The sequence below is a fragment of the Pongo abelii genome, chromosome X (assembly GCF_028885655.2).
Source record: "Pongo abelii isolate AG06213 chromosome X, NHGRI_mPonAbe1-v2.0_pri, whole genome shotgun sequence".
In the NCBI taxonomy this organism is placed as follows: Eukaryota; Metazoa; Chordata; class Mammalia; order Primates; family Hominidae; genus Pongo; species Pongo abelii.
The window spans coordinates 80,312,976-80,340,021 of NC_072008.2; the positions used below are offsets into that span (position 1 = coordinate 80,312,976).

A 27,046-nucleotide genomic window follows, 5' to 3' on the forward strand; every position below is an offset into this window, starting at 1 on the left:
ATAGGTACTGTAATTTGTAAAAATTGGCTGACTTAATAGATAAAAATTAGTATTTCAGGTTATTTTAATCTGCATTTCTTTACAGTGAAGTTGAACAAGTTTAACGTTTTTCATTTTAATTTCTATTTTGTTGATTGCATCCTTTGCCCATTTTCTTTTTACAAAATTTTAAAATAATTTCATCTTTTATTTTAGATTTGGGGTACATGTGCAGGTCATTAGATGGGTATATTGTGTGATGCTGAGGTTTGGGGTATAGATCCCATCACCTAGGTAGTGAGCATAGTACCCAATGGGTAGTTTTTCAACCCACCCCCTTCTGTCCCTCCCCAACTAGTAGTCCGCAGTGTCTATTGTTGCCATCTTTGTTTTCATGTGTACTCAATGTTTAGCTCCCATTTATGAGTGAGAACATGCATTATTTGGTTTCCTGTTTCTGTGTTAATTTTTTTTTTTTTTTTTTTTTTGAGACGGAGTCTCGCTCTGTCGCCCAGGCCGGACTGCAGTGGCGCTCTCTCCGCTCACTGCAAGCTCCGCCTCCCGGGTTCACGCCATTCTCCTGCCTCAGCCTCCCGAGTAGCTGGGACTACAGGCGCCCGCCACCGCGCCCGGCTAATTTTTTGTATTTTTAGTAGAGACGGGGTTTCACAGTATTAGCTAAGATGGTCTCGATCTCCTGACCTCGTGATCCGCCCGCCTCGGTCTCCCAAAGTGCTGGGATTACAGGCGTGAGCTACCGCGCCCGGCCTCTGTGTTAATTTTCTTAGGATTATGGCCTCCAGCTGCATCCATGTTGCGGAAAAGGATAAGATTTCATTATTTTTTATGGCTGTGTAGTATCCATCATATATATGTACCACATTTTCTTTGTCTAGTCGTCTGTTGATGGACACCTAGGTTGATTGCATGTTTTTGCTGCTGTGAATAGTGCTGTGATGAACATATATGTACATAAGTCTTTTTGTTAGAAGGATTTATTTTCCTTGGGTATATACCCAGTAATGGGATTGCTGGGTGGCATGGCAGTTCTGTTTTAAGTATTTTTGAGAACTCTTGAAACTGCTTTCCACAGTGGCTGGACTAATTTACATTCCCATCAACAGTGTATAAGCATACCCTTTTCTCTGGAGCTTCACTAGCATCTGTTATTTTTTGACTTTTTAATAATAGCCATTCTGACTGGTGTGAGATAGTACCTCATTGTGGTTTGGATTTGCATTTCTCTGATGATTAGTGATGATGAGCATTTTTTTCATATGTTTGTTGGCTGCTTGTATGTCTTCATTTGAGAAACGTCTGTTCATCATGTCCTTTGCCCATTTTTAATGGGGTTATTTGTTTTTTTTTTTTTTTTTTTTTGCTTGTTAAGTTCCCTATAGATTCTGGATATTAAACTTTTGTCAGATGCATTGTTTGCAAATATTTTCTTCCGTTCTGTAGATTGTTTTTGCTACTGATAATTTCTTTTGCTGTGCAGAAGCTCTTTAGTTTAATTAGATCCCACTTGTCAATTTTTGTTTCTGTTGCAATTGCTTTTGGGGACTTGGCCAAAAATTCTTTGCCAAGGCCAATGTTGAGAAGGGTATTTCCTAGGGTTGCTTCTAGGATTTTTATAGTTTGAAGTCTTACATTTAAGTCTTTAATCCATCTTGAGTTAATGTTTGCATATGGAGAAAAGTAAGGGTCCAGTTTCAGTCTTCTGCATATGGCTAGCCAGTTATCCCAGCACCATTAATTGAATAGAGAGTTCTTTCCTCATTGCTTGCTTTTGTTGCTTTGCCCATTTTCTAACTGTTGTGTTTTTCTTTTGTTTACTGATTTGCAAGAGCTTTGTAAATTAAGCATATTAAATTTTGTGTGTTGTATAGTTTGCAAATATTTTTCAAGTTTGTCTTTTCATTTTGAAGAAAATATAATCTAGAATAAGTACATTTTTGGGGTAAAAATTATGGCAATAATTTTTTATATACAAAATTTAGAGGCAAAATGAAAAAATTAGCATTGATTCTACATTTTAAACACATGGGATTCATGTTTTCTTTCATCCTTTTTTATTTAAAAAACTTCAAAAGAAAATGAAGGGAAATATATATTAAATATCTAATTACTTGGACATATATAATGTATTAATGCATTCTTCTACTGATAGACATTCAGGTTGTTTTCAGTTTGGAGGTTTTTACAAATATCACTGTAGTAATTATCTACATACAGTTTAAAAAATTCTTCATATCTTAATAAGTTTTAAAAGGTTTCTCTCACTCTTCCCTCCTGTGTTCCCAAGTACTTTTCTATTATTATCAGAATATGAGGCCCAGCATGGTGGCTAATCCCAACACTTTGGGAGGCCGAGGTGGGCAGATCACTTGAGGTCAGGAGTTAGACAACAGCCTGGCCAACAGGGAGAAACCCCATCTCTACCAAAAATACAAAAAGTAGCCGGGCGTGGTGGCACACACCTGTAATCCCAGCTACTTGGGTTCTGAGGCAGAAGAATCACTTGAACCTGGGAGGTGGAGGTTGCAGTGAGCCGAGATCACTCCACTGCACTCCAACCTGGGCGACAGAGTGAGACTGCATCTCAAAAAAAAAAAAAAAAAAAAAAAAAAAAAAAATATATATATATATATATATAGAGTTTGTTATTTCCACAAAATGAATCACTTTATTAATATATTTGGACAGAGTGCCCTGTAAAAGGCATAAGGCATTGCTTGAAGGCAATTTTGCTTATCTAGGGAAGCATATAAAAAATGCATTTCAAAGTTCCTTAGCATATTAAAGGTCCTGATAAGTACTGCACGAAATACTAGGTTCCATGATAGGCACAAAAAAGAAAGGATCCAACAGTTAAATAAAATTTAAGGGACCACTACAACCTCCTTTTGGTGAGCCACAAAACTCAATAGTGTAGTAAAACCCCTGAGAATTCCTACACTAAAGCCAACTTTCTTAATTTTGCTTATATAGGGTTTTATAAATTTATTTACCAGATAATTTTTCTTCCCTTTAACATCTGTTACCATGCCAAAGTAGTAGTGTTTCCCCTAGGAAAATACTAAAATAAAATAGACAGATTAGCACCACAGATAACCCAAATCTAGATACTACTATCATATAAGTTGTCTTACCTAAATATCAAACATTTCATCAGGGCTTTGGATAAGGAAACAGACTTAGTTCTCTCCTTTTTAAATCTTTGATAATAAATAAAGACACATCACAAATAACTCAGATTTTGAAATGTAGTGCCATGGTGGAAATAGCATGCTTTGAGGTCAGATAGACCTGAGTTACAACCCTAGGTTGGCCACTTACTACATATGCAGCCTTGGATAAGTGATTTAACCTCTCTGCATATCAGTTTTCTTATAAGTAAAATGGGAACAGTTGATGTGAGGATTAAATAAGATCATATATATCAAGTACACACCAAAGTGGCTGGCATATACAAAGTTTTATACAATATGTACACTTGTACACAGCAGAATTTCTGTAAGGGAAAGAACTGAAGACCTGGGAACCCACAAACAGACTGATAAGCTTCTGAATAATTGCTAGCTTTTTTCATGAGACTAGGATTAGAAGTTTCATCAGATCAGAGCTATAAGCTCCATGGTATTTCTATTACTAACATTCTTTTAATATTTAATTACACTGGGTTTATACCCGTGAGTGTTGCAAAAAGAAAGTCGTTGAGCTTTTCACCAGGCCAAAGAGAATCCCATGTGTAAAGTTGTCTGCCACTACTTAACAAACTCATAGCATTTTAGGAGGGTTACAGTGTAGGAAGGATGCTTTTTTGCCCTTAGTGGGTAAGAGTAGGTTATTAACTGACATAATGGAGTCAGGCAAAAGAAAGCTATTTGTAATCTGTACCATTTCAGAGACCTGGAATGAAACAGGAGGAGGCTTATAATTCACAGTATGAGAGTAAATAACCTTAATGGAATGTTTGGGTGTCTGGATCCCCGGAGTTTTTTTCAGCACAAGTGACATAAGTGTGAGTTTGCAGGGAATAAGGGCGTCTTTTTTTTTCACTACACTGCCAAGGGAAATTATGTATAGAACTTCTGCTTATGCATGCATTACAAGAGTGAAGAATTTAAAATCTTTTTCACCCAGGATAAGAACTTATTTATTTTCTAGTTCTTCTCCCAAGCCTTCTTCTTAGCAGTCCAGGTGCCACTGTATGTGTCTCCCTCAGAATACTGACCTGTCTGAGAGATGCAGGAAATGTGAAAACTGCTATGTTTCCGTTTCCACAGCAAGAGATGATGAGCCTTCTGGATAATCTGCAAGGTTGAAACGTGAAGATGATCAAATGCCCCCATGCCTTATATGGGTGGGTATTCATTCACTGGCAGTTTTCCTTCTTGTTCAATCTCTGCAGGCAACAGATACCTGCAAACCTCTAAAGACTGATGTGTAACACAGAAGCATTTGTAACCAGACATTCACATTTTAAGAATAGTCAGCCTGCTATACTATGAACTAAGATTATTTATCAGCATTATCTGATCTATAATAATGGCTGGTATTTGACTTAAATAGCTATGATGACAGCTCAACATAATCTGACTTTAATGGAATGTTTTGTATCTTGCTACCCTGTTTTGCTGTTATTCCACCAGACATAATTGAGATAGCTATTACAGTACTTTAGGTGATGGTGTGTTTCTAAAAAAGGAATGAGGTATCTAGAAAATAAGAGGCTTTGGGATTAACAAGCAACAACATTTATGGTACAAATGTTTTTGTTTCTGACCTCCAGCCTTTTGGGAGAGCACACTCTGAATCAGCTTGCTGAATGTACAGGTAATCACTTTTCTCATACTCACAGCATAATAATATACTTGGCATTTTGAGATGAAAAAGTTGACAGTAGCCATCCCCTACAGTTTCTGCACAGTACAGTGTCTTTTATGTGCCATTCAGAGTGCTTTCTTAAGTATGAAATCTAGATTCCCAAAGACAGAGGCCAGCCAGTCAGTGTGAGTTATCCTTGTCACAGAAGGCTGCAAGCTCTCATGCCACTGAGTTAAACAGGCAGATTCCAGACACCAGGTTACTTTCTTCCAGGAAAACTGGAAAAATAAAAGTGGCTCTGAGAATGTCTCTTTGGAATCATGACCCCATGGTAGGCCCAACATTCTGTCTTGTCTGGAATCCTAGCCTTAGGGTATTCTTCCCTTTAAGTTTGGGCAGAAAGCAAATGTATTGGCCTAGGTCTTCAGTGAAAGATATACAGAAAATAACTTTATGTTTATCAAATACAGAGAAAAAGAGGTTGCAAGTGCTTAAGCATATATCTCATCTCACCTACCCAACATTTCTACTAAGAAGGCAACTGAAAAATAGTGAAAGACAATTCTGAAAGTGCAATAAATTTCCTTGCCTTGCTGTTCCAAAGAAGTGATGCTAATTCTTTCAATGTTCACTCCTTGCTGATGGTTGGCTATTTCAGAATTTTTAGGTGTGGTTTGGTGATGAACCTTTCCAAAAGTTGGCTGTTTGGATTCTGCTTTTAGGATGATTTTACCTTTTCCTACTGCAATGTACACTCTTATTTGGCACAGAAAAGTTTTCCTCCAAGCAATTATTTGAATTAAAATCCTGCTCTTGTAGACACTGAGGCTTGAGCTGAAAACCCAATTATCAACTTTGGTTTCACTCTGGGATAAGATTAAGCTAAGGCTGCAAAGGTAGCTCACCGGGTGAGGACTAAATTAAAAAAGGAAGATACCTAAAAAAAATCAGGCTCTGGGTAATAGAAGACAAACACATAATTTAGGGAGTCAATTCACCTTCACCTCCTACCATCTGCACCTATACTGCTTCCCCCAACTACACCTGCCCTTGCTGCCTATGTAGTAGTGATTTCACTTACTCAATATATGTCTACTTGAACCAAGAATGATGTTATTTTAGTCTTAGTGTGTGCTGGTTAAGCTCTGTCTCTCTTCCTGTCTTTTCCTAGATCTCCTTTACTTTAAAACTCTAGGTTCTCACATAAACCCTTGATGCTATGTGAAGTGACTTTGGCAGTATATGTGCACTTCTTTCTAGCCATTGGTTCTCAGAGATTGGGAAGAGCAGAGCAAATGACACAATGGAGTCTGGGAAAACAGGTTGAGTCACCACTGCTTTATGACTTTATATACATCGCATTACCTCCCCAGCCTCAGCTTTTTCATCTGTAAAATAGGGGCAATACTCTTTCATTCATAGTATTTTTGGGATACTCTACCCCAAACTATGAGCATTGTGTAATGTTCTATTCTTGACCCTCTGGCTTTCTCTTCCCCATTTATTTCCTTGTCCATGTGGATGCATGTCAACACTGCTTAGGTGATTACTAGTTTTACATTTTATCTTCTTTCCCTAGTTTTATTCTCTCCTTGTTGATTCCTCTTTACCTCCATGGATTTAACTGCCATCTCTATACAAATGACTCCCAGATCTCTCTAGTTAGTGGGACTATTTCCAGATACTTAAAATGTCTCTCGGCTTTGATCATTCCTCTCAATTTATAGTGTTACTACCACTTATGAATCCATTGCAACACATGCACAGTTTTTTGCTGTTCTTTCCAGTTCTTGTCTCTCCAAATTCCAATCCATCCTGCACACTAGCACCCAAGTAATCTTTCTAAAATTAATCTTTCCTTATATCAATATATCACTCAAGATCATAAACTTAATAGCTATTTTCTATTGTATCAAGTCTATAAAACCCTCTATCATCTGGCCATATCTTACCTCTCTAAGACTGTAGCCCACAACCACAATGTCCACCCTATGCTTCAGTGTTCTTACCACATTCATGTTGTAACTCTGACCTGGAATGCTAATTCCTTCTTCTAGCATCTATCCTGATGTTTCCCATCCTAATAACACCTAGCTTAAGTCCTGCCTCATCTTCAAAACTTTCACCAGCATAGCCCACTTTCCTGGAATGCGAATTCCTTCTTCCTAGCATCTATCCTTATATTTCTCATTCCAATAACATCTAGCTTAAGTCCTGCCTCATTCTCAAAACTCTCACCAGAATAGCCCACTTCCCCCCTTTACTGATATACTCAGGTTTAAACATCACTAACAATCACACAATTTCCACATGTATCACACATTGCTTAACGCAGAACTAAGCCTATATTAGGTATGTAATTAGTAGCATCATTTTTATGGCAATGAGCACACCATGTCTTGTGTTAGATTGTCTTTCCCTGCAATTGCAAACTCCTTGAGGACAGAGGCCACCATTTATTTATCTTTATGTCCCTCCACATGACCTTTTGATGTGTACCTTCAGGAAATGCTTTATGAATTGAACTAATTGATTAGAGACTTGCCTTATTTCAGGAACACACACCAATTTAGAGCTTAGGGTTTGACGACAAAGGTAAAGGAATAAAATGAACATCCATAATATTACTGCATGAAGTAAGTTTTCCAAGAGCTGAGAGTATGGATACATTCTTATCTAGAAACACGGGGAAAAAGTTACTTGGAAAACACCTCGCTACCCAAAGGAGTACCCTTCTATAACCCAGTGTATTGTGTTTGATGTTTTCAGAAATGAGGCCTAGGATTCCTACTCTCATAAAAAGGCAAATGACAAGTGTATGAACAGGTTGTTTATAGGCATGTGGCCAAAATGTTAGGGTAGATGTGTTAAGAGGGAACAAGTAAGTGTATATGGAGAGAATACATGAAGAAAGAAATTTGGTTCCAGAATGTGGAAGATGTATCAATTATGCAGGTTTACAGTGGCCTCTAGATTATAATAGCATTCCTTCTGAAAAAGGAAAGGAGCCATTTGGTGAAAGATATCAGGTTGAGCTTGGAGCCATTTGGTGAAAGATATCAGGTTGAGGTTAGTCAGCTTGACATCTGTCCCATCAGTGTAAGGTGGTATCAAAATGTGATATTATAGCTGAAGATAGCTTAAAGATCATGGAATTTAAACAGGTCCAGAGAGAAGAGGCTTTCCAAAAGTCATGCATTGAACTTAGTGGCAGAAGTGGGAGATGCTTCCCATGCTAGAGCTCTATCCATATTTTTCCACTTTCTCTTTCTGGTGAAAGAGGTACAGGAACTAAAATAATTTTCTTTCAAGTGGTCCTTAAAAGATCTATAAACTGAAAGGTAAACAGGAACAAAGGAGAGATACTGGGTGGTATAGTTGTTAAAAGAGTTTGGACTTTTGAGCCAGGATCTGTCACTTGCTAGCTGTGTGACTTTGGGTTTCTTTGAGCTTAAGTTTCCTCATCTATAAAATGGGGTTATTTAATGTTTACAACTCACAAAGTGGTTATACCTGGCACATAATTGGCGTTCAACAAATGTTAGTTGCACACTTTGAAATAATCTAACAATCATTTTCTATATGCAACCTTATTTTCCAAGAGTTGCAGAGAATACTGAAATAAAGATGATGATGTCTCTGACTCCAGTGAGTTCCCAAATAGCCCCCAAATTCTTTACTGGAGCCAGGCTACTTTCTTCATGTCCTCTTCACTTAGCTTGGGGTCTTGTGCACTACAACCTGTGACTTTCCTTATATCTTCTGCTTCTGCACTGCTCGCGGACAATCCAGATCCTATCTAGTCTTCAAGGCCCAAATTCTACCTCCTCTGTGAAGCCTTTTCTGACCAAACCAACTCACAGGAAATCATTGTATCCTTTGAATTTTGATAGCACAAACTTTATAGTTCTATTCATTTGACCAATAACATATCCTGTATTATGTTTTGTTAGGCAGCTTTTCACGTATGTATTTTATCACCCTCACTACCCCAAATTTCAGAAATGTTAGTTTTTTGTTTTTTTTTTTTTTTGAGATGGAGTCCCACTCTGTCACCCAGGCTGGAATGCAGTGGTGTGATCTCGGCTCACTGCAAGCTCTGCCTCCCGAGTTCACGCCATTCTCCTGCCTCAGCCTCCCGATTAGCTGGGACTACAGACATCTGCCACCACACCCAGCTAATTTTTTTTTTTGTATTTTTAGTAGAGATGGGGTTTCACTGTGTTAACCAGGATGGTCTTGATCTCCTGGCCTCGTGATCTGCCCACCTTGGCCTCCCAAAGTGTTGGGATTACAGGCGTGAACCACTGCACCCGGCCAGAAATGTTAGTTTTTCCCTATTCTCTCTCCTTTTTCCTATTATATACTTGGTCAACCAGACAGCCATCCTACCCCAGAATGGTAATGCCTCTTCATTCCTCATATGAGGGAATAAAAGAGAAAAAAGCTTTTGGAAAACATCCACTTATCTAATCATCCCAAATATGTAATCAAAAGTATACAACTCATGTGAAGACTACACTGGTAAAATGTTAGTATAGGCCAAGGTATCTTGAATTCCTATATAGAAAGCTGGTAAATGCCCTTTCGGCCGGAACCACCATCTTCCAGTAATTCGCCAAAATGACGAACACAAAGGGAAAGAGGAGAGGCACCCGATATATGTTCTCTAGGCCTTTTAGAAAACATGGAGTTGTTCCTTTGGCCATGTATATGTGAATCTATAAGAAAGGTGATATTGTACACATCAAGGGAATGGGTACTGTTCAAAAAGGAATGCCCCACAAGTGTTACCATGGCAAAACTGGAAGAGTCTACAGTGTTACCCAGCATGCTGTTGGCATTGTTGTAAACAAACAAGTTAAGGGCAAGATTCTTGCCAAGAGAATTAATGTGCGTATTGAGCACATTAAGCACTCTAAGAGCCGAGATAGCTTCCTGAAACGCATGAAGGAAAATGATCAGAAAAAGAATGAAGCCAAAGAGAAAGGTACGTGGGTTCAACTAAAGTGCCAGCCTGCTTCACCCAGAGAAGCACACTTTGTGAGAACCAATGGGAAGGAGCCAGAGCTGCTGGAACCTATTCTCTATGAATTCATGGCATAATAGGTGTTAAAAAAATAATAATAAAAGACCTCTGGGCTGTAAAAAAAAAAAAAAAAAAGGTAAATAATTGACTAAGATTAAAGACTCTTCCATCATTGGCACTGTCTATCACCAATATGCATGGAAATACATAAGGGCAATTTGGTACCCTTGAAGAAGTACTTTCTTTGAGGTAGAAGGCATGAATTTAACTTGTGACTCTGTCTAAGTCCTGTGGCAGTTTTGAAATTCCTAGGAATAATCATACAGGTCTGGTTAGGTCTGAAGAACTAAGTGATAAAGTAATTTTTTCTTCAAGCAAGAGTTAATCATTGTCTCTGACTGGGAGGTGATTGCACAGAATGTCACCCACAGATGCTTCTAAACAACAAAATTCTTGATGTGAAAGGCCTCTCATCTCTGAACCAGAGCTCTTGTATATAGGATGTACTTGGAGAGTCTGAATTCTGATGAGGAGAATGGCTCTCACCAATCCTCTCAGAAGGTCCAGGGATTACAGCAATCTCTGGCATAAGATGAAAGTGTGCTTTGATAGGAGAATCACTTCCTCATCTTCCTGAAACATTTTCTTCACATCATGCCCTAGCTCAAAAACCTTCAGTAGTCCCCATCACTCACAGAATAAACTTATTAGTCTTATTATAAGGTCCCACCCAAACTGATACCAATTTACCTGCTGAATTAATCTAATAATCATTTTTTATACATAACTCTGTTTTGAAAGAGGTGCAGAGAATACTGAAATAAAGATGATGAGTTCTCTTAATGAGTTCCCATCTATTCCCTTACTGCCCAAAATTTCTACTGGAGTCAGGCTACTTTCTTCATGTCCCCCTCACTTAGCTTGGGGTGTTGTGCATTACAACCTGTGACTTTCCTTTTACCTTTGGCCTCTGCATTCATTGCCACCAATCTAGATCCTATCTAATCTTCAAGGTCCAAATTCTACCTATGTAAAGCCTTTTCTGACCACCCTGGCCCACAGCAAATCACCTTTCCTTTGAATTCTTATAGCACACATTTTACGGTTTTAATCATTTGGCAAATAATGTATTTTGTATTGTGTTCTGTTAGGGAACTTTATGTATCTTATCTCCCCAAATAAATAAAAGACCCTTGAGCTGAGACAATATGTTGTATTGCCTGAACACCCCTTCGGGGTCCAATATCATAACTTTAATATTCTCTCAATAAATATTAGTTTATTTTTTCTGTTATTCTTTCTAACAGGTTATTTGTCACGGCAGCAGAAAGTACCAGATTGAAAATAAATCAGAAATTTCTTCTACTGTGGGTAGTATTAATGGGTGTCATATAAAGAAAGTTTTATCCAAATAAAGAAAGAAAGAGGAAATAGGCTATAATATATAAAACATTGAATATACTAGAGTCTGATGTCAGTATTTTTTCAGGACAAGTGTTCAGCATTTCACAGGAAGGAGATTAATTCCCCCCAGTCCTGATTATCATTAACACTGGAAGGTTGTATTAGCACACTCAAGAAAATTTTTGTTTTTGTATTACACCTTTACTTGATAAAAATATGCCTTCTAGGATATAGTCTATAAAAATTATCAAAATAAAGAGGCAATTTATAGTCACATTAGCTCAAGGGAAAAGCCACTGTTTAGTTAAGAAAAGTTCAGTTCTTTTATTGCTAGATTTTTTTTGAGACAGGGTCTCACTCTGTTGCCCAGGCCGGAGTGCAGTTGTGTGGTCAGTTTACTCCAGCCTTGACCTCTTGGGCTCAAGCGATCCTCCCACCTCTCAGCCTCCTGAGTAGCTGGGACTACAGATGCACACCATGACACCCAGTTAATTTTTGCAGTTTTTCAAAGAGAAGAGGTTTCACCATGTTGCCCAGGCTGGTCTCAAACTCCTGGGCTCAAGCAGTCTGCCAGCCTCAGTCTCCCACAGTGCTGGGATTACAGGCATGAACCACTGCACCTGGCCAGCTGGATTCTTTTTAAATTATTTTTCTTGTCATGATTACTATACTGATAGAGAGTAACTGGAATAAGCTATGCATAATTATCATGTACCCCGGGGCTTGATTATGACCTGGAGCTCTCTACTGGATTTTCAAACCAGGCTGACAGAAGAGCTCAGTGAGGAGAGAAACTGACTTTACCTTCCTTACTAGGAAATAAAGGAACTACACCTAATGGATAGAGGTCATATAATTAAAATTGACAGTTCCTCTTTGGAAGTTTCCACATTTGGGATGGGCAGAGCTCCCATTGTTTACTAGAGCCTAGGAAAAACAGAGCTTAAGGCACCATCTACTACTGAAAAGAAGACAGTGACCTAGTGAGGAAAAAAACCTGAAACCCAACAGGCAAATTACAAAGAATCTCTAAGCAAACATAATGAATAAAAACCAAAACAAGACAGACAGAGAAGACTGGAATAAATAATTCCTCAATGCAAAAACAGACATGTATCCACAAGAAGTAATACTGAACAGGGAACCATAACCTTCCCAAATGGACAAAGCAAGGAACCAGTGACTGAACCTAATGAGACAGCAATATTTGAGCCCTCTGATCAGCAATTCAAAATGGCAATATTATGGAAACTCAGTGATTTCCAAGACAACACAGAGAAGCAATTCAGAAATTTATCAGAAAAAGTTAATAAAAATTTTAAATAGAAAAAATCAGAAATCATGAAACTTAGAAATACATTTGCTAATCTGAAAAAAATCATTAGAGGCTTTCAATAACAAAATGGAGCTGAAGAAAGAATCAGTGAGCTCAAAGAAAAGCTTTTTGAAAATAAAGGAGAGAAAAAGAATGAAAAGGAAAAGAGATCACCTATAAGATACAGAAAACTGCCTCAAAACATCAAATGTAAGAATTATTTGTGTACAAGAGGGAGTTGAGCAAGGGGATCAAAAGCATAATTCAATAAATAATAACAAAAACTTTCCAAAACTTGAGAAAGATAAATATCCAGGTATAGGAAGGTCAGAGCACACCAAACAGATTCAACCAAAATCATCTACCCTAAAGGCATATAATAGTCAAACTATCCCAAGGCATATAATAGTCAAACTCTCAAAGGTCAAGGTCAAACAGAAGATCCTAAATACAGCAAGAGAAAAGATGTGCATAACATATAAAGGAGCTTCAATTTATTTGGCAACAGACTTCTCAATGGAAACCATACAGGCCAGGAGGGAGTAGGATGACATTTTCAAACTACTGAGGGGCAGGGAGCAGGAAGCTGTCATCCAAGAATACTGTATCCAGCAAAGTTATCCTTCAAAAATAAAGCAGAGATAAAGTCTTTCCCAGATAAACAAAAGTTGAGAGAATTAACCATCACCAGACCAATCTTACAAGAAATGGTAAAGGAGCTCTTCAATTTGAAAGAATGCAAAAAGAAAACATTTGAAGGTATACAATCCACTGGCAAAATTAAGTACATGGACAAACCCAGAGTACTCTACTACTGTAATTGTGTAATCAACTCAAAACTCTGGTATGAAGCCCAGAAGACAAATCTATCAAAAACAATAATCACTGAAGAAACCTGTTAAAAGATAGGTAGTATACAAATACATAAGTAGAGATGATTAAAATCAAAACGTAGAGGGGAAGAAGTTAAATTGTAGAATTTTTTTCTTTGTTTCTATTATTTTCTTTGTGATTTAAGATAAGCTGTCCTCTCTTTAAAATAACTTGTTACATCTATGACATATTTTTTGGTAAGCCTCATGGTAGCCAGAATGCAAAAACCTGTAATAGATTCACTAAAAATAAAAAGCAATTAAAATTTAATGCCAGAGAAAATAACACAGCTACAAAGGAAGAAAGAAAGAAGGGAAGAGAGGAGCTGCAAAACAACCAGAAAACAAGCAAAAAAGGGCAGTAGAAAGTCTTTACTTGCCAATAACAACATTGAATGTAAATGGGTTCAATTCTCCAATTAAAAGTCATACAAGAGACTGGGTGGAGCAAGATGGCTGAATAGATGCCTCCACCAATCATCCTCCCCACAGCAACACCAAATTGAGCAACTACTTACACAAAAAGCACCTTCATAAGAACCAAAAATCATGTGAGAGATCACAGTACCTGGTTTCAACATCATTTTAAGGAAAGAGGCACTGAAGAGGGTAGGGAAGACAGTCTTGATCTGTCTTCTCCCATCTCCTAGCAGTGGTTGCATGGTATGGAGAGAGACTCTGTGAATTTGGGAGAGGGAGAGTGCAGTGACTGTGGTAGTTTGTGTTGGAACTCAGGGCTGCCCTGTCACAGCAGAAAGCAATACTGGGCAGAACTTAGCTGGTGCCCACAGAGGGAACATTTAGACAAACCCTAATCAGATAAGAAATGCCAATCCCAGTGGTCAGAACCTGAGTTCTAGAAAGTACCACTACTGCAAGCTGAGGCTCTGGGGTCCTAAATAAACTTGAAAAGCAGTCTAGGGCACAAGGACTGCAATTCTTGAGCAAATCCTGGTGCTTTGCTGGGCTCAGAGCCAGTGAATGTGGGGTACACATGACCTAGTGAGATACCAGCCAGGGTGGTCAAGGGAGTGCTTGTGTAACCCCTCCCACAATGTCAGGCAGTGCAGCTTGCAGCTCTAGGAGAGACTCCTTCCTTCTGCTTGAGGAGGGGAGAAGGGAAAATAGAGGACTTTGTCTTGTAACTTGAATAACAACTTAGCCACAGTAGGATAGGGTACCAGGAAGAGTCCTGAGGCCTCAATTTTAGGTCCTAGCTGATGGGTGACATTACTAGACACACCCTGTGCCAGAAGGGAACATGCTGTATTAAAGTGAAAGACCCAGTCCTGCAGGATTTATCACCTGCTAACTAAAGAGCCCTTGGGCCCCGAATAGTCACCAGTGGTAGCCAGGCAGTACTTACCATGGGCCTTGGGTGAGATTCAGAGATATGCTACCTTCAGGTGTCACCCAACATATGCACAGCTATGGTGACTGTGAGCAGAGACTCATTCTGCTTGATAAAAGCAAAGGGAAGATAAAGGAGACTTTGACTTGCAGGTTAGGTACCAGCTTGGCCACAGTGAGAAAGAGCACCAAGCGGGCTCCTGGGTTCCCCAATTCCAGGCCTTGACTCTTGAATGGCACTTCTATACCTACCCAGGGCCAGAGTGGAACTCACTGCCCTGAAGGGTGAGTCCCAGATCAGACAGGATTCACCATACCCTTACTGAAGAGCCCTTGGGCCTTGAGTGAACATTGCTAGTAGCCAGGCACTAGGTGCTGTGGGCCTGGGGCAGTAGTGGCCACAGGGAGATAACTGTGTATTTGTGGAAAGGGGAGGGAAGAGTGAAAAGGACTTTGTCTTCTGGCTTTGGTGCCTGCTCAGCCACATTGGAACAGAGCACCAGGTTGATACTTAAGATTTCTGAATCTAAGTGCTGACTCCCAGATGGCATCTGTGGAACTGCCTGGAACCTGGAGGAATTCGCCACCCAGAAGGGAAGAATAGAAACCTGGCTGGCTTTGCAACCTGCTGATTGTAGAGCCCTAGGGCCTTGACAGAATATAGGCAGTAGTTATGATAGGCCTTGAGTGAGAATCAGGGCTGTACAGGCTTCAGGGCTGACCAAGCACAGCCCTAGTGGTGGTGGCCACAGGGGCACTTGTGTTACCCCTCTCCTAGCTCCAGGCAGCTCAGCACAGAAAGAGACTTTGTTTGTTTGGGGGAAAGGGAAGAGAACGAGAGCCTCTGTCTGGTAATCCATGGAATTCTTCAGGATCTTATCCAACACTACCAAGATGGTATTTATATGAGTATGCAAGAGCCACAGCATTACTGGGCTTGAGGAGCCACCAAATGTACATATAATGCAATGATCAAAGACTTAGATCACAACACCCAAGTCCCTGTGAATATTCGGAAAGCCTTCCCAGGGAGGACAAGCATAAACAGGCACAGACTGTGAAGACAACAATAAATATCTAACTCTTCAATGCCTAGACACTGATGAACAGCCACAGTATCAAGACCATCCACAAAAAGGTGCCTTCACCAAACAAAGTAAATTAAGCATAATGACCAATCTCAGAGAGACTGAGATAGTAAACATTTCAGACAGGAGAACTCAAAATAGCTGTTTTGAGGAAGCTCAATGAAAATCAAGATAACACAGAGAAGGAATTCAGAATCTTACCAGATAAATTTTAAAATGGGATGGAAATAATTAAAAGGAACCAAGCAGAAATTCTTGAGCTGAAAAATTCAATTGAATATTGAAGAATGCAAAAGGTTTCTTAACAGCAGAATTGACTAAACAGAAGAAAGAATTAGTGAGCTTGAGGACAGGCTACTTGAAAATACACACAGAGAAGAGACAAAAAAAGGAATAAAGAAAAAAGCACACTCACAAGATCTAGAAAATAGCCTAAAACTGGCAAATCTAAGAGTTATTGGCCTTAAAGAGGAGGTAGAGAGAAAGATAGGGGTAGAAAGTTTATTCAAAGGAATAATGACAGAACTTCCCAAACCCAGAGAATGACATTAATATTCAATTACAAGAAGGTGATAGAAGACCAAACAGATTTAAGCCAAATAAGACTACATCGAGACATTTGATAATAAAACTTCCAAAGGTGACAAAGAAAGGATCCTAAAAGCAGCAAGAAACAAATAACATACAATGGCACTTCAATATATCTCGCAGCAGACTTTTCAGTGGAAACCTCACAGGCCAGGAGAGACTGGCATGACATATTTAAAGTGTTGAAGGAATAAAATCCCTTTTTACCCTAGAATGGTATATATAGCAAAAAATATTCTTCAAACATGTAGGAGAAATAAAGACTTTCTCAGAAAAACAAAAACTGAAGAATTACGTCAACAGCAGAAGTGTTCTATAAGAAATGCTAAAAGTTCTTTGATGTGAAAGAAAAGAATGTTAATGAGCAAAAATAAATAATTTGAAGGTACAAAACTCACTGGTAATAGCACAAAGAAAACACAGAATATTTTAACATTGTAGGTGTGATATGTAAACTACTCATATCTTGAGTAGAAAGACTACAAGATGAACTGATCAAAAATAACTATAACAACTTTTGAAGGCACTGGCAGTACAATAAGATACAAATAGACAAAAAAAATTAAAAGCATGAGGATGAAGTTCATTAGCAGTTTTTAAAGGGCTAATATCCAGAATCTACAATGAACACAAACAAATTTACAAGAAAAAAACAAACAACCCCATCAAAAAGTGGGCGAAGGATATGAACAGACACTTCTCGAAAGAAGACATTTATGCAGCCAAAATACACATTAAAAAATGCTCATCATCACTGGCCATCAGAGAAATGCAAATCAAAACCACAATGAGATACCATCTCACATCAGTTAGAATGGCCATCATTAAAGAGTCAGGAAACAACAGGTGCTGGAGAGGATGTGGAGAAATAGGAACACTTTGACACTGTTGGTGGGACTGTAAACTAGTTCAACCATTGTGGAAGTCAGTGTGGCGATTCCTCAGGGATCTAGAACTAGGAATACCATTTGACCCAGCCATCCCATTACTGGGTATATACCCAAAGGACTATAAATCATACTGCTATAAAGACACATGCACAAGTATGTTTATTGCGGCACTATTCACAATAGCAAAGACTTGGAACCAACCCAAATGTCCAACAATGATAGACTGGATTAAGAAAATGTGGCACATATACACCATGGAATACTATGCAGCCATAAAAAATGATGAGTTCATGTCCTTCATAGGGACATGGATGAAATTGGAAATCATCATTCTCAGTAAACTATCACAAGGACAAAAAACCAAACACTGCATGTTCTCACTCATAGATGGGAATTGAACAATGAGAACACATGGACACAGGAAGGGGAACATCACACTCTGGGGACTGTTGTGGGGTGGGGGAAGGGGGGAGGAATCACATTAGAAGATATACCTAATGCTAAATGGCGAGTTAATGGGTGCAGCACACCAGCATGGCACATGTATATATATGTAACTAACCTGCACATTGTGCACATGTACCCTAAAACTTAAAGTATAATAATAATAATAATAATAATAATAATAATAATAATAATAAAAGAAAGGCTAAAAGATGAACTGATCAAAAATAACTATAACAACTTTTGAAGGCATAGGCAGTACAATAAGATACAAATAGACAAAAAAATTAAAAGCATAAGGATGAAGTTCATTGGCAGTTTTTATTAGTTTTATCTTTGTTTATGCAATTAGTGTTGTCATCAGTTTAAAATAATGGTTTATATTATTGCAAGCCTTACAGTTTGTATTAGTCAGGATTCCCTAGAGGGACAGAACTAATGGAATATATCTATAGGGGAATTTATTAAGTATTAACTCACATGATCACAGGGTCTCAAAATAGGCTGTCTGCAGGCTGAGGAGCAAGGAGAGCCAGTCCGAGTTCCAAAACTGAAGAACTTGGAGTCCAACGTTCAAGGACAGAAAGCATCCAGCACTAGAGAAAGATGTAGGCTAGGAGGCTAGGCCATCTCTCTTTTCACATTTTTCTGTCTGCTTATATTCTAGTCACACTGACAGGTGATTAGATTGTGCCTACTCAGATTAAGGGTGGGTCGGCCTTTCCCAGCCCACTGACTCAAATGTTAATCTCCTTTGGCAACACTGTCACAGAAACACCCAGGATCAATACCTTGTATTCTTCAGTCCAATCAAGTTGACCAGTATTAACCATCACAAGTCTACCTTTTGTCAACTTGAACCCATACACATCTCCTGAGATCATACATAATATTCAAATATAGATGATAATAAGGTCATAATTACACCAAACATAATACAACTATCCTTTGTACAACTGCAACTGCACCAATCCCCAACACAAATACTGTTACATAAAGTTAACAATACTTAAATGTCGATGTGAAGTCAATAAATCTTATGTCACATGATAAAGGAGAAAGGAAATAAAATGAAGATATTTTCTTAGTACAAGTGTATATATGCATAAACATGTTTTCTTAACAAAAGAAGGAGGAAATACTCATGACAATTACAGTCTTCATTTCTCCAGCTGGTCACGTGGTTGTAGCTGGTACTGACGACTACCTTCTTCTACTATCCATTCTGTATTCCCTTTGCCTTCAGCAAGTACTTCAGCAGGTCGTGTTTTTTTTTTCTGATAAAGTGACACAAACCTTCATTCCTGAAGGGTCTGGGTCATTTGTAGTCCTGCCTGGATTGTGCTGTTGTAGTTACCCATTGACCATAATCACAGGGCATGGTAATACTAACAGACACCCTAATGGATCTCCTGTATTCCATGCATACTCTTCCTTACATCCATTGTGCAGTAGTAGACTGATTTCATCTTGATAGTCTGGGTCAATCACCCAAGTCAACACTGTAACTCCATTCTTAGCCTGTTGACTTAAAGGTAGGAGGAGCCCAAAATGTCCAGGTGGCAATCATAACTTCCTGTTTAATGGAATCCTTGTTGTGCCTGCTGGTGGCAGCATTCCTCCCTCTGAAGTAAAAGTCTCACTCAGGGCAATCTTAGCAGATTTGAGACTGAGTATCTGCTTCTGAAGCCGGGAGACAGAATCCTTGAGTTCACCATTTTCTTTTTTTATTTTATTTTATTATTATTATACTTTAAGTTTTAGGGTACATGTGCACAATGTGCAGGTTAGTTACATATGTATACATGTGCCATGCTGATGTGCTGCACCCAATTACTCGCCATTTAGCATTAGGTGTATCTCCTAATGCTATCCCTCCCCCCTCCCCCCACCCCACAACAGTCCCCAGAGTGTGATGTTCCCCTTCCTGTGTCCATGTGTTCCCATTGTTCAATTCCCACCTATGAGTGAGAACATGCGGTGTTTGGTTTTTTGTTCTTGTAATAGATTACTGAGAATGATGATTTCCAGTTTCATCCATGTCACTACAAAGGACATGAACCCATCCTTTTTTATGGCTGCATAGTATTCCATGGTGTATATGTGCCACATTTTCTTAATCCAGTCTATCGTAGAATATTTGGGTTCGTTCCAAGTCTTTGCTATTGTGAATAGTGCCACAATAAACATACGTATGCATGTGCCTTTATAGCAGCATGATTTATAATCCTTTGGGTATATACCCAGTAATGGGATGGCTGGGTCAAATGGTATTTCTAGTTCTAGATCCCTGAGGAATCGCCACACTGACTTCCACAGTGGTTGAACTAGTTTACAGTCCCACCAACAGTGTCAAAGTGTTCCTGTTTCTCCACATCCTCTCCAGCACCTGTTGTTTCCTGACTTTTTAATGATGGCCATTCTAACTGGTGTGAGATGGTATCTCATTGTGGTTTTGATTTGCATTTCTCTGATGGCCAGTGATGATGAGCATTTTTTCATGTGTCTTTTGGCTGCATAAATGCCTTCTTTTGAGAAGTGTTTGTGCATGTCCTTCACCCACTTTTTGATGGGGTTGTTTGCTTTTGTCTTGTAAATCTGTTTGAGCTCATTGTAGATTCTGGATATTAACCCTTGTCAGATGAGTAGGTTGTGAAAATTTTCTCCCATTGTGTAGGTTGCCTGTTCACTCTGATGGTAGTTTCTTTTGCTGTGCAGAAGCTCTTTAGTTTAATTAGATCCCATTTGTCAATTGTGGCTTTTGTTGCCATTGCTTTTGGTGTTTTAGACATGAAGTCCTTGCCCATGCCTATGTCCTGAATGGTAATGCCTAGGTTTTCTTCTAGGGTTTTTATGGTTTTAGGTCTAACATTTAAGTCTTTAATCCATCTTGAATTAACTTTTGTATAAGGTGTAAGGAAGGGATTCAGTTTCAGCTTTCTCCATATGGCTAGCCAGTTTTCCCAGCACCATTTATTAAATAGGGATTCCTTTCCCCATTTCTTGTTTTTCTCAGGTTTGTCAAAGATCAGATAGTTGTAGGTATGTGGCGTTATTTCTGAGGGCTCTGTTCTGTTCCATTGGTCTATATCTCTGTTTTGGTACCAGTACCATGCTGTTTTGGTTACTGTAGCCTTGTAGTATAGTTTGAAGTCAGGTAGTGTGATGCCTCCACCTTTGTCCTTTTGGCTTAGGATTGACTTGGCAATGCGGGTTCTTTTTTGGTTCCATATGAACTTTAAAGTAGTTTTTTCCAATTCTGTGAAGAAAGTCACTGGTAGCTTGATGGGGATGGCATTGAATCTATAAATTACCTTGGGCAGTATGGCCATTTTCACGATATTGATTCTTCCTACCAATGAGCATGGAATGTTCTTCCATTTCTTTGTATCCTCTTTTATTTCATTGAGCAGTGGTTTGTAGTTCTCCTTGAAGAGGTCCTTCACATCCCTTGTAAGTTGGATTCCTAGGTATTTTATTCTCTTTGAAGCAATTGTGAATGGGAGTTCACTCATGATTTGGCTCTCTGTCTGTTATTGGTGTATAAGAATGCTTGTGATTTTTGCACATTGATTTTTTATCCTGAGACTTTGCTGAAGTTGCTTATCAGCTTCAGGAGATTTTGGGCTGAGACAATGGGGTTTTCTAGATATACAATCATGTCATCTGCAAACAGGGACAGTTTGACTTCCTCTTTTCCTAATTGAATGCCCTTTATTTCCTTCTCCTGCCTAATTGCCCTGGCCAGAACTTCCAACACGATGTTGAATAGCAGTGGTGAGAGAGGGCATCCCTGTCTTGTGCCAGTTTACAAAGGGAATGCTTCCAGTTTTTGCCCATTCAGTATGATATTGGCTGTGGGTTTGTCATAGATAGCTCTTATTATTTTGAGATACGTCCCATCAATACCTAATTTATTGAGAGTTTTTAGCATGAAGGGATGCTGAATTTTGTCAAAGGCCTTTTCTGCATCTAATGAGAGAATCATGTGGTTTTTGTCTTTGGTTCTGTTTATATGCTGGCTTACATTTATTGATTTGCATATGTTGAACCAGCCTTGCATCCCAGGGATGAAGCCCACTTGATCATGGTGGATAAGCTTTTTGATGTGCTGCTGGATTCGGTTTGCCAGTATTTTACTGACGATTTTTGCATCAATGTTCATCAAGGTTATTGGTCTAAAATTCTCTTTTTTGGTTGTGTCTCTGCCTGGCTTTGGTATCAGGATGATGCTGGCCTCATAAAATGAGTTAGGGAGGATTCCCTCTTTTTCTATTGATTGGAATAGTTTCAGAAGGAATGGTACCAGTTCCTGCTTGTACCTATGGTAGAATTCGGCTGTGAATCCATCTGGTCCTGAACTGTTTTTGGTTGGTAAGCTATCGATTATTGCCACTTTCAGAGCCTGTTGTTGGTCTATTCAGAGATTCAACTTCTTCGTGGTTTAGTCTTGGGAGGGTGTATGTGTCGAGGAATTTATCCATTTCCTCTAGATTTTCTAGTTTATTTGCATAGAGGTGTTTGTAGTATTCTCTGATGGTGGTTTGTATTTCTGTGGGATTGGTGGTGATATCCCCTTTATCATTTTTTATTGCGTCTATTTGATTCTTCTCTCTTTTCTTCTTTATTAGTCTTGCTAGCAGTCTATCAATTTTGTTGATCCTTTCAAAAAAGTAGCTCCTGGATTCATTAATGTTTTGAAGGGTTTTTTGTGTCTCTATTTCCTTCAGTTCTGCTCTGATTTCAGTTATTTCTTGCCTTCTGCTAGCTTTTGAATGTGTTTGCTCTTGCTTCTCTAGTTCTTTTAACTGTGATGTTAGGGTGTCAATTTTGGATCTTTCCTGCTTTCTCTTGTGGGCATTTAGTGCTATAAATTTCCCTCACACTGCTTTGAATGTGTCCCAGAGATTCTGGTATGTTGTGTCTTTGTTGTCGTTGGTTTCAAAGAACATCTTTTTTTCTGCCTTTATTTTGTTATGTACACAGTAGTCATTCAGGAGCAGGTTCGTCTGTTTCCATGTAGTTGAGCAGTTTTGAGTGAGTTTCTTAATCCTGAGTTTTACTTTGATTGCACTGTGGTCTGAGAGACAGTTTGTTATAATTTCTGTTCTTTTACATTTGCTGAGGAGAGCTTTACTTCCAACTATGTGGTCGATTTTGGAATAGATGTGGTGTGGTGCTGAAAAAAATGTATATTCTGTTGATTGGGGTGCAGAGTTGTGTAGATGTCTATTAGGTCCGCTTGGTGCAGAGTTGAGTTCAATTCCTGGGTATCCTTGTTAACTTTCTGTCTCGTTGATCTGTCTAATGTTGACAGTGGGGTGTCAATGTCTCCCATTATTATTATGTGGGAGTCTAAGTCTCTTTGTAGGTCACTCAGGACTTGCTTTATGAATCTGGGTGCTTCTGTATTGGGTGCATATATGTTTAGGATAGTTAGCTCTTCTTGTTGAATTGATCCCTTTACCATTATGTAATGGCCTTCTTTGTCTCTTTTGATCTTTGTTGGTTTAAAGTCTGTTTTATCAGAGACTAGGATTGCAACCCCTGCCTTTTTTTGTTTTCCATTTGCTTGGTAGATCTTCCTCCATCCTTTTATTTTGAGCCTATGTGTGTCTCTGCATGTGAGATGGGTTTCCTGAATACAGCACACTGATGGGTCTTGACTCTTTATCCAATTTGCCAGCCTGTATCTTTTAATTGGAGTATTTAGTCCATTTACATTTAAAGTTAATATTGTTATGTGTGAATTTGATCCTGTCATTATCATGTTAGGTGGTTATTTTGCACGTTAGTTGATGGAGTTTCTCCCTAGCCTCGATGGTCTTTACAATTTGGCATGATTTTGCAGCAGCTGGTACCACTCGTTCCTTTCCATGTTTAGTGCTTCCTTCAGGAGCTCTTTTAGGGCAGGCCTGGTGGTGACAAAATCTCTCAGCATTTGCTTGTCTGTAAAGGATTTTATTTCTCCTTCACTTACGAAGCTTATTTTGGCTGGATATGAAATTCTGGGTTGAAAATTCTTTTCTTTAAGAATGTTGAATATTGGCCCTCACTCTCTTCTGGCTTGTAGAGTTTCTGCCGAGAGATCAGCTGTTAGTCTGATGGGCTTCCCTTTGTGGGTAACCCGACCTTTCTCTCTGGCTGCCCTTAACATTTTTTCCTTCATTTCAACTTCGGTGAATCTGACAACTATGTGTCTTGGAGTTGCTCTTCTCGAGGAGTATCTTTGTGGCGTTCTCTGTATTTCCTGAATCTGAATGTTGGCCTGCCTTGCTACATTGGGGAAGTTCTCCTGGATAATATCCTGCAGAGTGTTTTCCAACTTGGTTCCATTCTCCCCGTCATTTTCAGGTACACCAGTCAGACGCAGATTTGGTCTTTTCACATAGTCCCATATTTGTTGGAGGCGTTGTTCGTTTCTTTTTATTCTTTTTTCTCTAAACTTCCCTTCTTGCTTCATTTCATTCATTTCATCTTCCATCACTCATACTGTTTCTTCCAGTTGATCGCATCAGCTCCTGAGGCTTCTGTATTCTTCACGTAGTTCTCGAGCCTTGGCTTTCAGCTCCATCAGCTCCTTTAAGCACTTCTCTGTATTGGTTATTCTAGTTATACATTCGTCTAAATTTTTTTCAAAGTTTTTAACTTCTTTGCCTTTGGTTTGAATTTCCTCCTGTAGCTCGGAGTAGTTTGATCGTCTGAAGCCTTCTTCTCTCAGCTCGTCAAAGTCATTCTCTGTCCAGCTTTGTTCCGTTTCTGGTGAGTAACTGCGTTTCTCTGGAGGAGGAGAGGCACTCTGCTTTTTAGAGTTTCCAGTTTTTCTGGTCTGTTTTTTCCCCATCTTTGTGGTTTTATCTACTTTTGGTCTTTGATGATGGTGATGTACAGATGGGTTTTTGGTGTGGATGTCCTCTCTGTTTGTTAGTTTTCCTTCTAACAGACAGGACCCTCAGCTGCAGGTGTGTTGGAGTTTGCTAGAGGTGCAATCCAGACCCTGTTTGCCTGGGTACCAGCAGCGGTGGCTGCAGAATAGCGGATTTTCGTGAACCGAAAATGCTGCTTTCTGATCATTCCTCTGGAAGTTTTGTCTCAGAGGAGTACCCGGCCGTGTGAGATGTCAGTCTGCCCCTACTCGGGGGTGCCTCCCAGTTAGGCTGCTCCGGTGTCAGGGGTCAGGGACCCACTTGGGGAGGCAGTCTGCCCGTTCTCAGATCTCCAGCTGCGTGCTGGGAGAACCACTGCTCTCTTCAAAGCTGTCAGACAGGGACATTTAAGTCTGCAGAGGTTACTGCTGTCTTTTTGTTTGTCTGTTCCCTGCCCCGAGAGGTGGAGCCTACAGAGGCAGGAAGGCCTCCTTGAGCTGTGGTGGGCTCCACCCCGTTCGAGCTTCCCAGCTGCTTTGTTTACCTAAGCAAGCCTGGGCAATGGCGGGTGCCCCTCCCCCAGCCTCGCTGCCGCCTTGCAGTTTGATCTCAGACTGCTGTGCTAGCAATCAGTGAGACTCCGTGGGCATAGGACCCTCTGAGCCAGGTGCGGGATATAATCTCCTGGTGCGCCGTTTTCTAAGCCCGTCAGAAAAGCGCAGTATTAGGGTGGGTGTGACCTGATTTTTCAGGTGCCATCTGTCACCCCTTTATTTGACTAGGACAGGGAACTCCCTGACCCCTTGCTCTTCCCGAGTGAGGTAATGCCTCACCCTGCTTCGGCTCGTGCACAGTGCGCTGCACCCACTGTCCTGCGCCCACTGTCTGGCACTCCCTAGTGAGATGAACCTGGTACCTCAGATGGAAATGCAGAAATCACTTGTCTTCTGCGTCACTCACGCTGAGAGCTGTAGACCGGAGCTGTTCCTCTTCGGCCATCTTGGCTCTAATTCCGAGTTCATCATTTTCTTTCACCAGTTTTTCCACTGACCTTAGGAGAAGCTAACTAGCTTCATTATGTTCCTTGGTTCTCCACATAAGGTCAAAGGTATTATGTATAGAGTCACTAAACTCCTTGCCTCTCATGAGCAATGAATCAGGAGTGTCGAGTGTATTTATTTTGCTAACTCTCTAAACAGTTCATGCCAACAACCATCGGTGTTCTCCATACTATTAGAAGTAGAGGCCTTAACATTTTTATGTCTAATCATATTAAGCAGCCAATTCCAGAAATCCCCAAGCCAACAAAAGAACTCCATCATTAATATTCTGTTCTTCTAGAACCACTCCTGGTACCAAAATCTGTATTAGTCAGGGTTCTCTAGAGAAACAGAACTAATGGAATTATATATATGAGTTTATTAAGTATTATACCACCACAAGGTCCACAATAGGCTGTCTGCAGGCTGAGGAGCAAGGATAGCCAGTCTGAGTTCCAAAACTGAAGAACTTGGAGTCTGATTCTTGAGGGCACGAAGCATCCAGCATGGGAGAAAGATGTAGGCTGGGAGGCTAGGACAGTCTATCTTTTCACATTTTTTTGCCTGCTTTTATTGTAGCTGCAATGGTAGCTGATTAGATTGTGCCCACCCAAATTAAGAATGAGTCTGCTGTTCCCAACCCACTGATTCTCAAATGTTAACCTCCTTTGGCAACACCATCACAGACACACCAAGGATCAATACTTTGTATCCTTCAATCCACTCAAGCAATCAAGTTGACACTCAGTACTAACCATCATATGGTTACTGCAAATCAAAAAACATATTACAGATACACAAAAAATAAAAAGCAAGAAATTAAAACATTTCACAAGAGAAAATCACCTTTACTTAAGGAGACAGGAAGGACAAAAAACGAAAACAAAAACAAAACAAAAACAAAACAAAACAAAACAAAAACCCATGAAACAACCAGAAAACAAGTAACAGAATGGTAGGAGCAAGCTCTTTTCAATAATAACATTGAATGTAAATGGAGTAAAGTCTAATCAAAAGAGAAAAAGTGGCTGAATGGATGAGAAAAAAAAAAAAAAAAAAACAAGACCCGATGATCTATTACCTACAAGAAACACCTTTCATATGTAAAGACACAAATAGACTGAAAATAAAGGGATGGAAAAAGATATTCCATGCAAGTGAAAACAAAAACAGAGCATGTGTAGCTACAAAAATATCAGAGAAAATACATTTCAAGACAAAAACTATAAGAAGACACAAGGAAGGTGATTATATAATGATAAAGGGGTCGATTCAGCAGGAGAATATAACAATTCTAAATATACTTACACTCAACACTGGAACACCCAGAGGTATAAAGCAAATATTATTA

General features: G+C 39.4%; 1 protein-coding gene and 1 pseudogene across 5 annotated transcripts in view; one reads left to right on the forward strand and one right to left on the reverse strand.

The window, feature by feature from the left end:
- The window catches only part of ZDHHC15 (zinc finger DHHC-type palmitoyltransferase 15), a 158,742-nt gene that overhangs the window by 6,913 nt on the left and 124,783 nt on the right, over positions 1-27,046 (reverse strand). Inside the window, exons 12-13 of one of the 5 annotated variants that reach the window (XM_054544746.1) lie at positions 4,217-4,295; positions 2,648-3,058 (exon numbers count right to left, since the gene is read on the reverse strand). The exons of 3 other annotated variants lie outside the window; for them this stretch is intronic. In XM_054544746.1, coding sequence (XP_054400721.1) covers positions 4,249-4,295 — 47 coding nt within the window. In that variant the 3' untranslated portion in view covers positions 2,648-3,058; positions 4,217-4,248. Of the gene's footprint in view, positions 1-2,647; positions 3,059-4,216; positions 4,296-27,046 lie in introns of those variants that run through there. One more of the 5 variants, XM_054544745.2, reaches the window with a different exon arrangement.
- LOC112130858 (large ribosomal subunit protein eL21-like) lies at positions 9,366-9,930 on the forward strand (annotated as a pseudogene).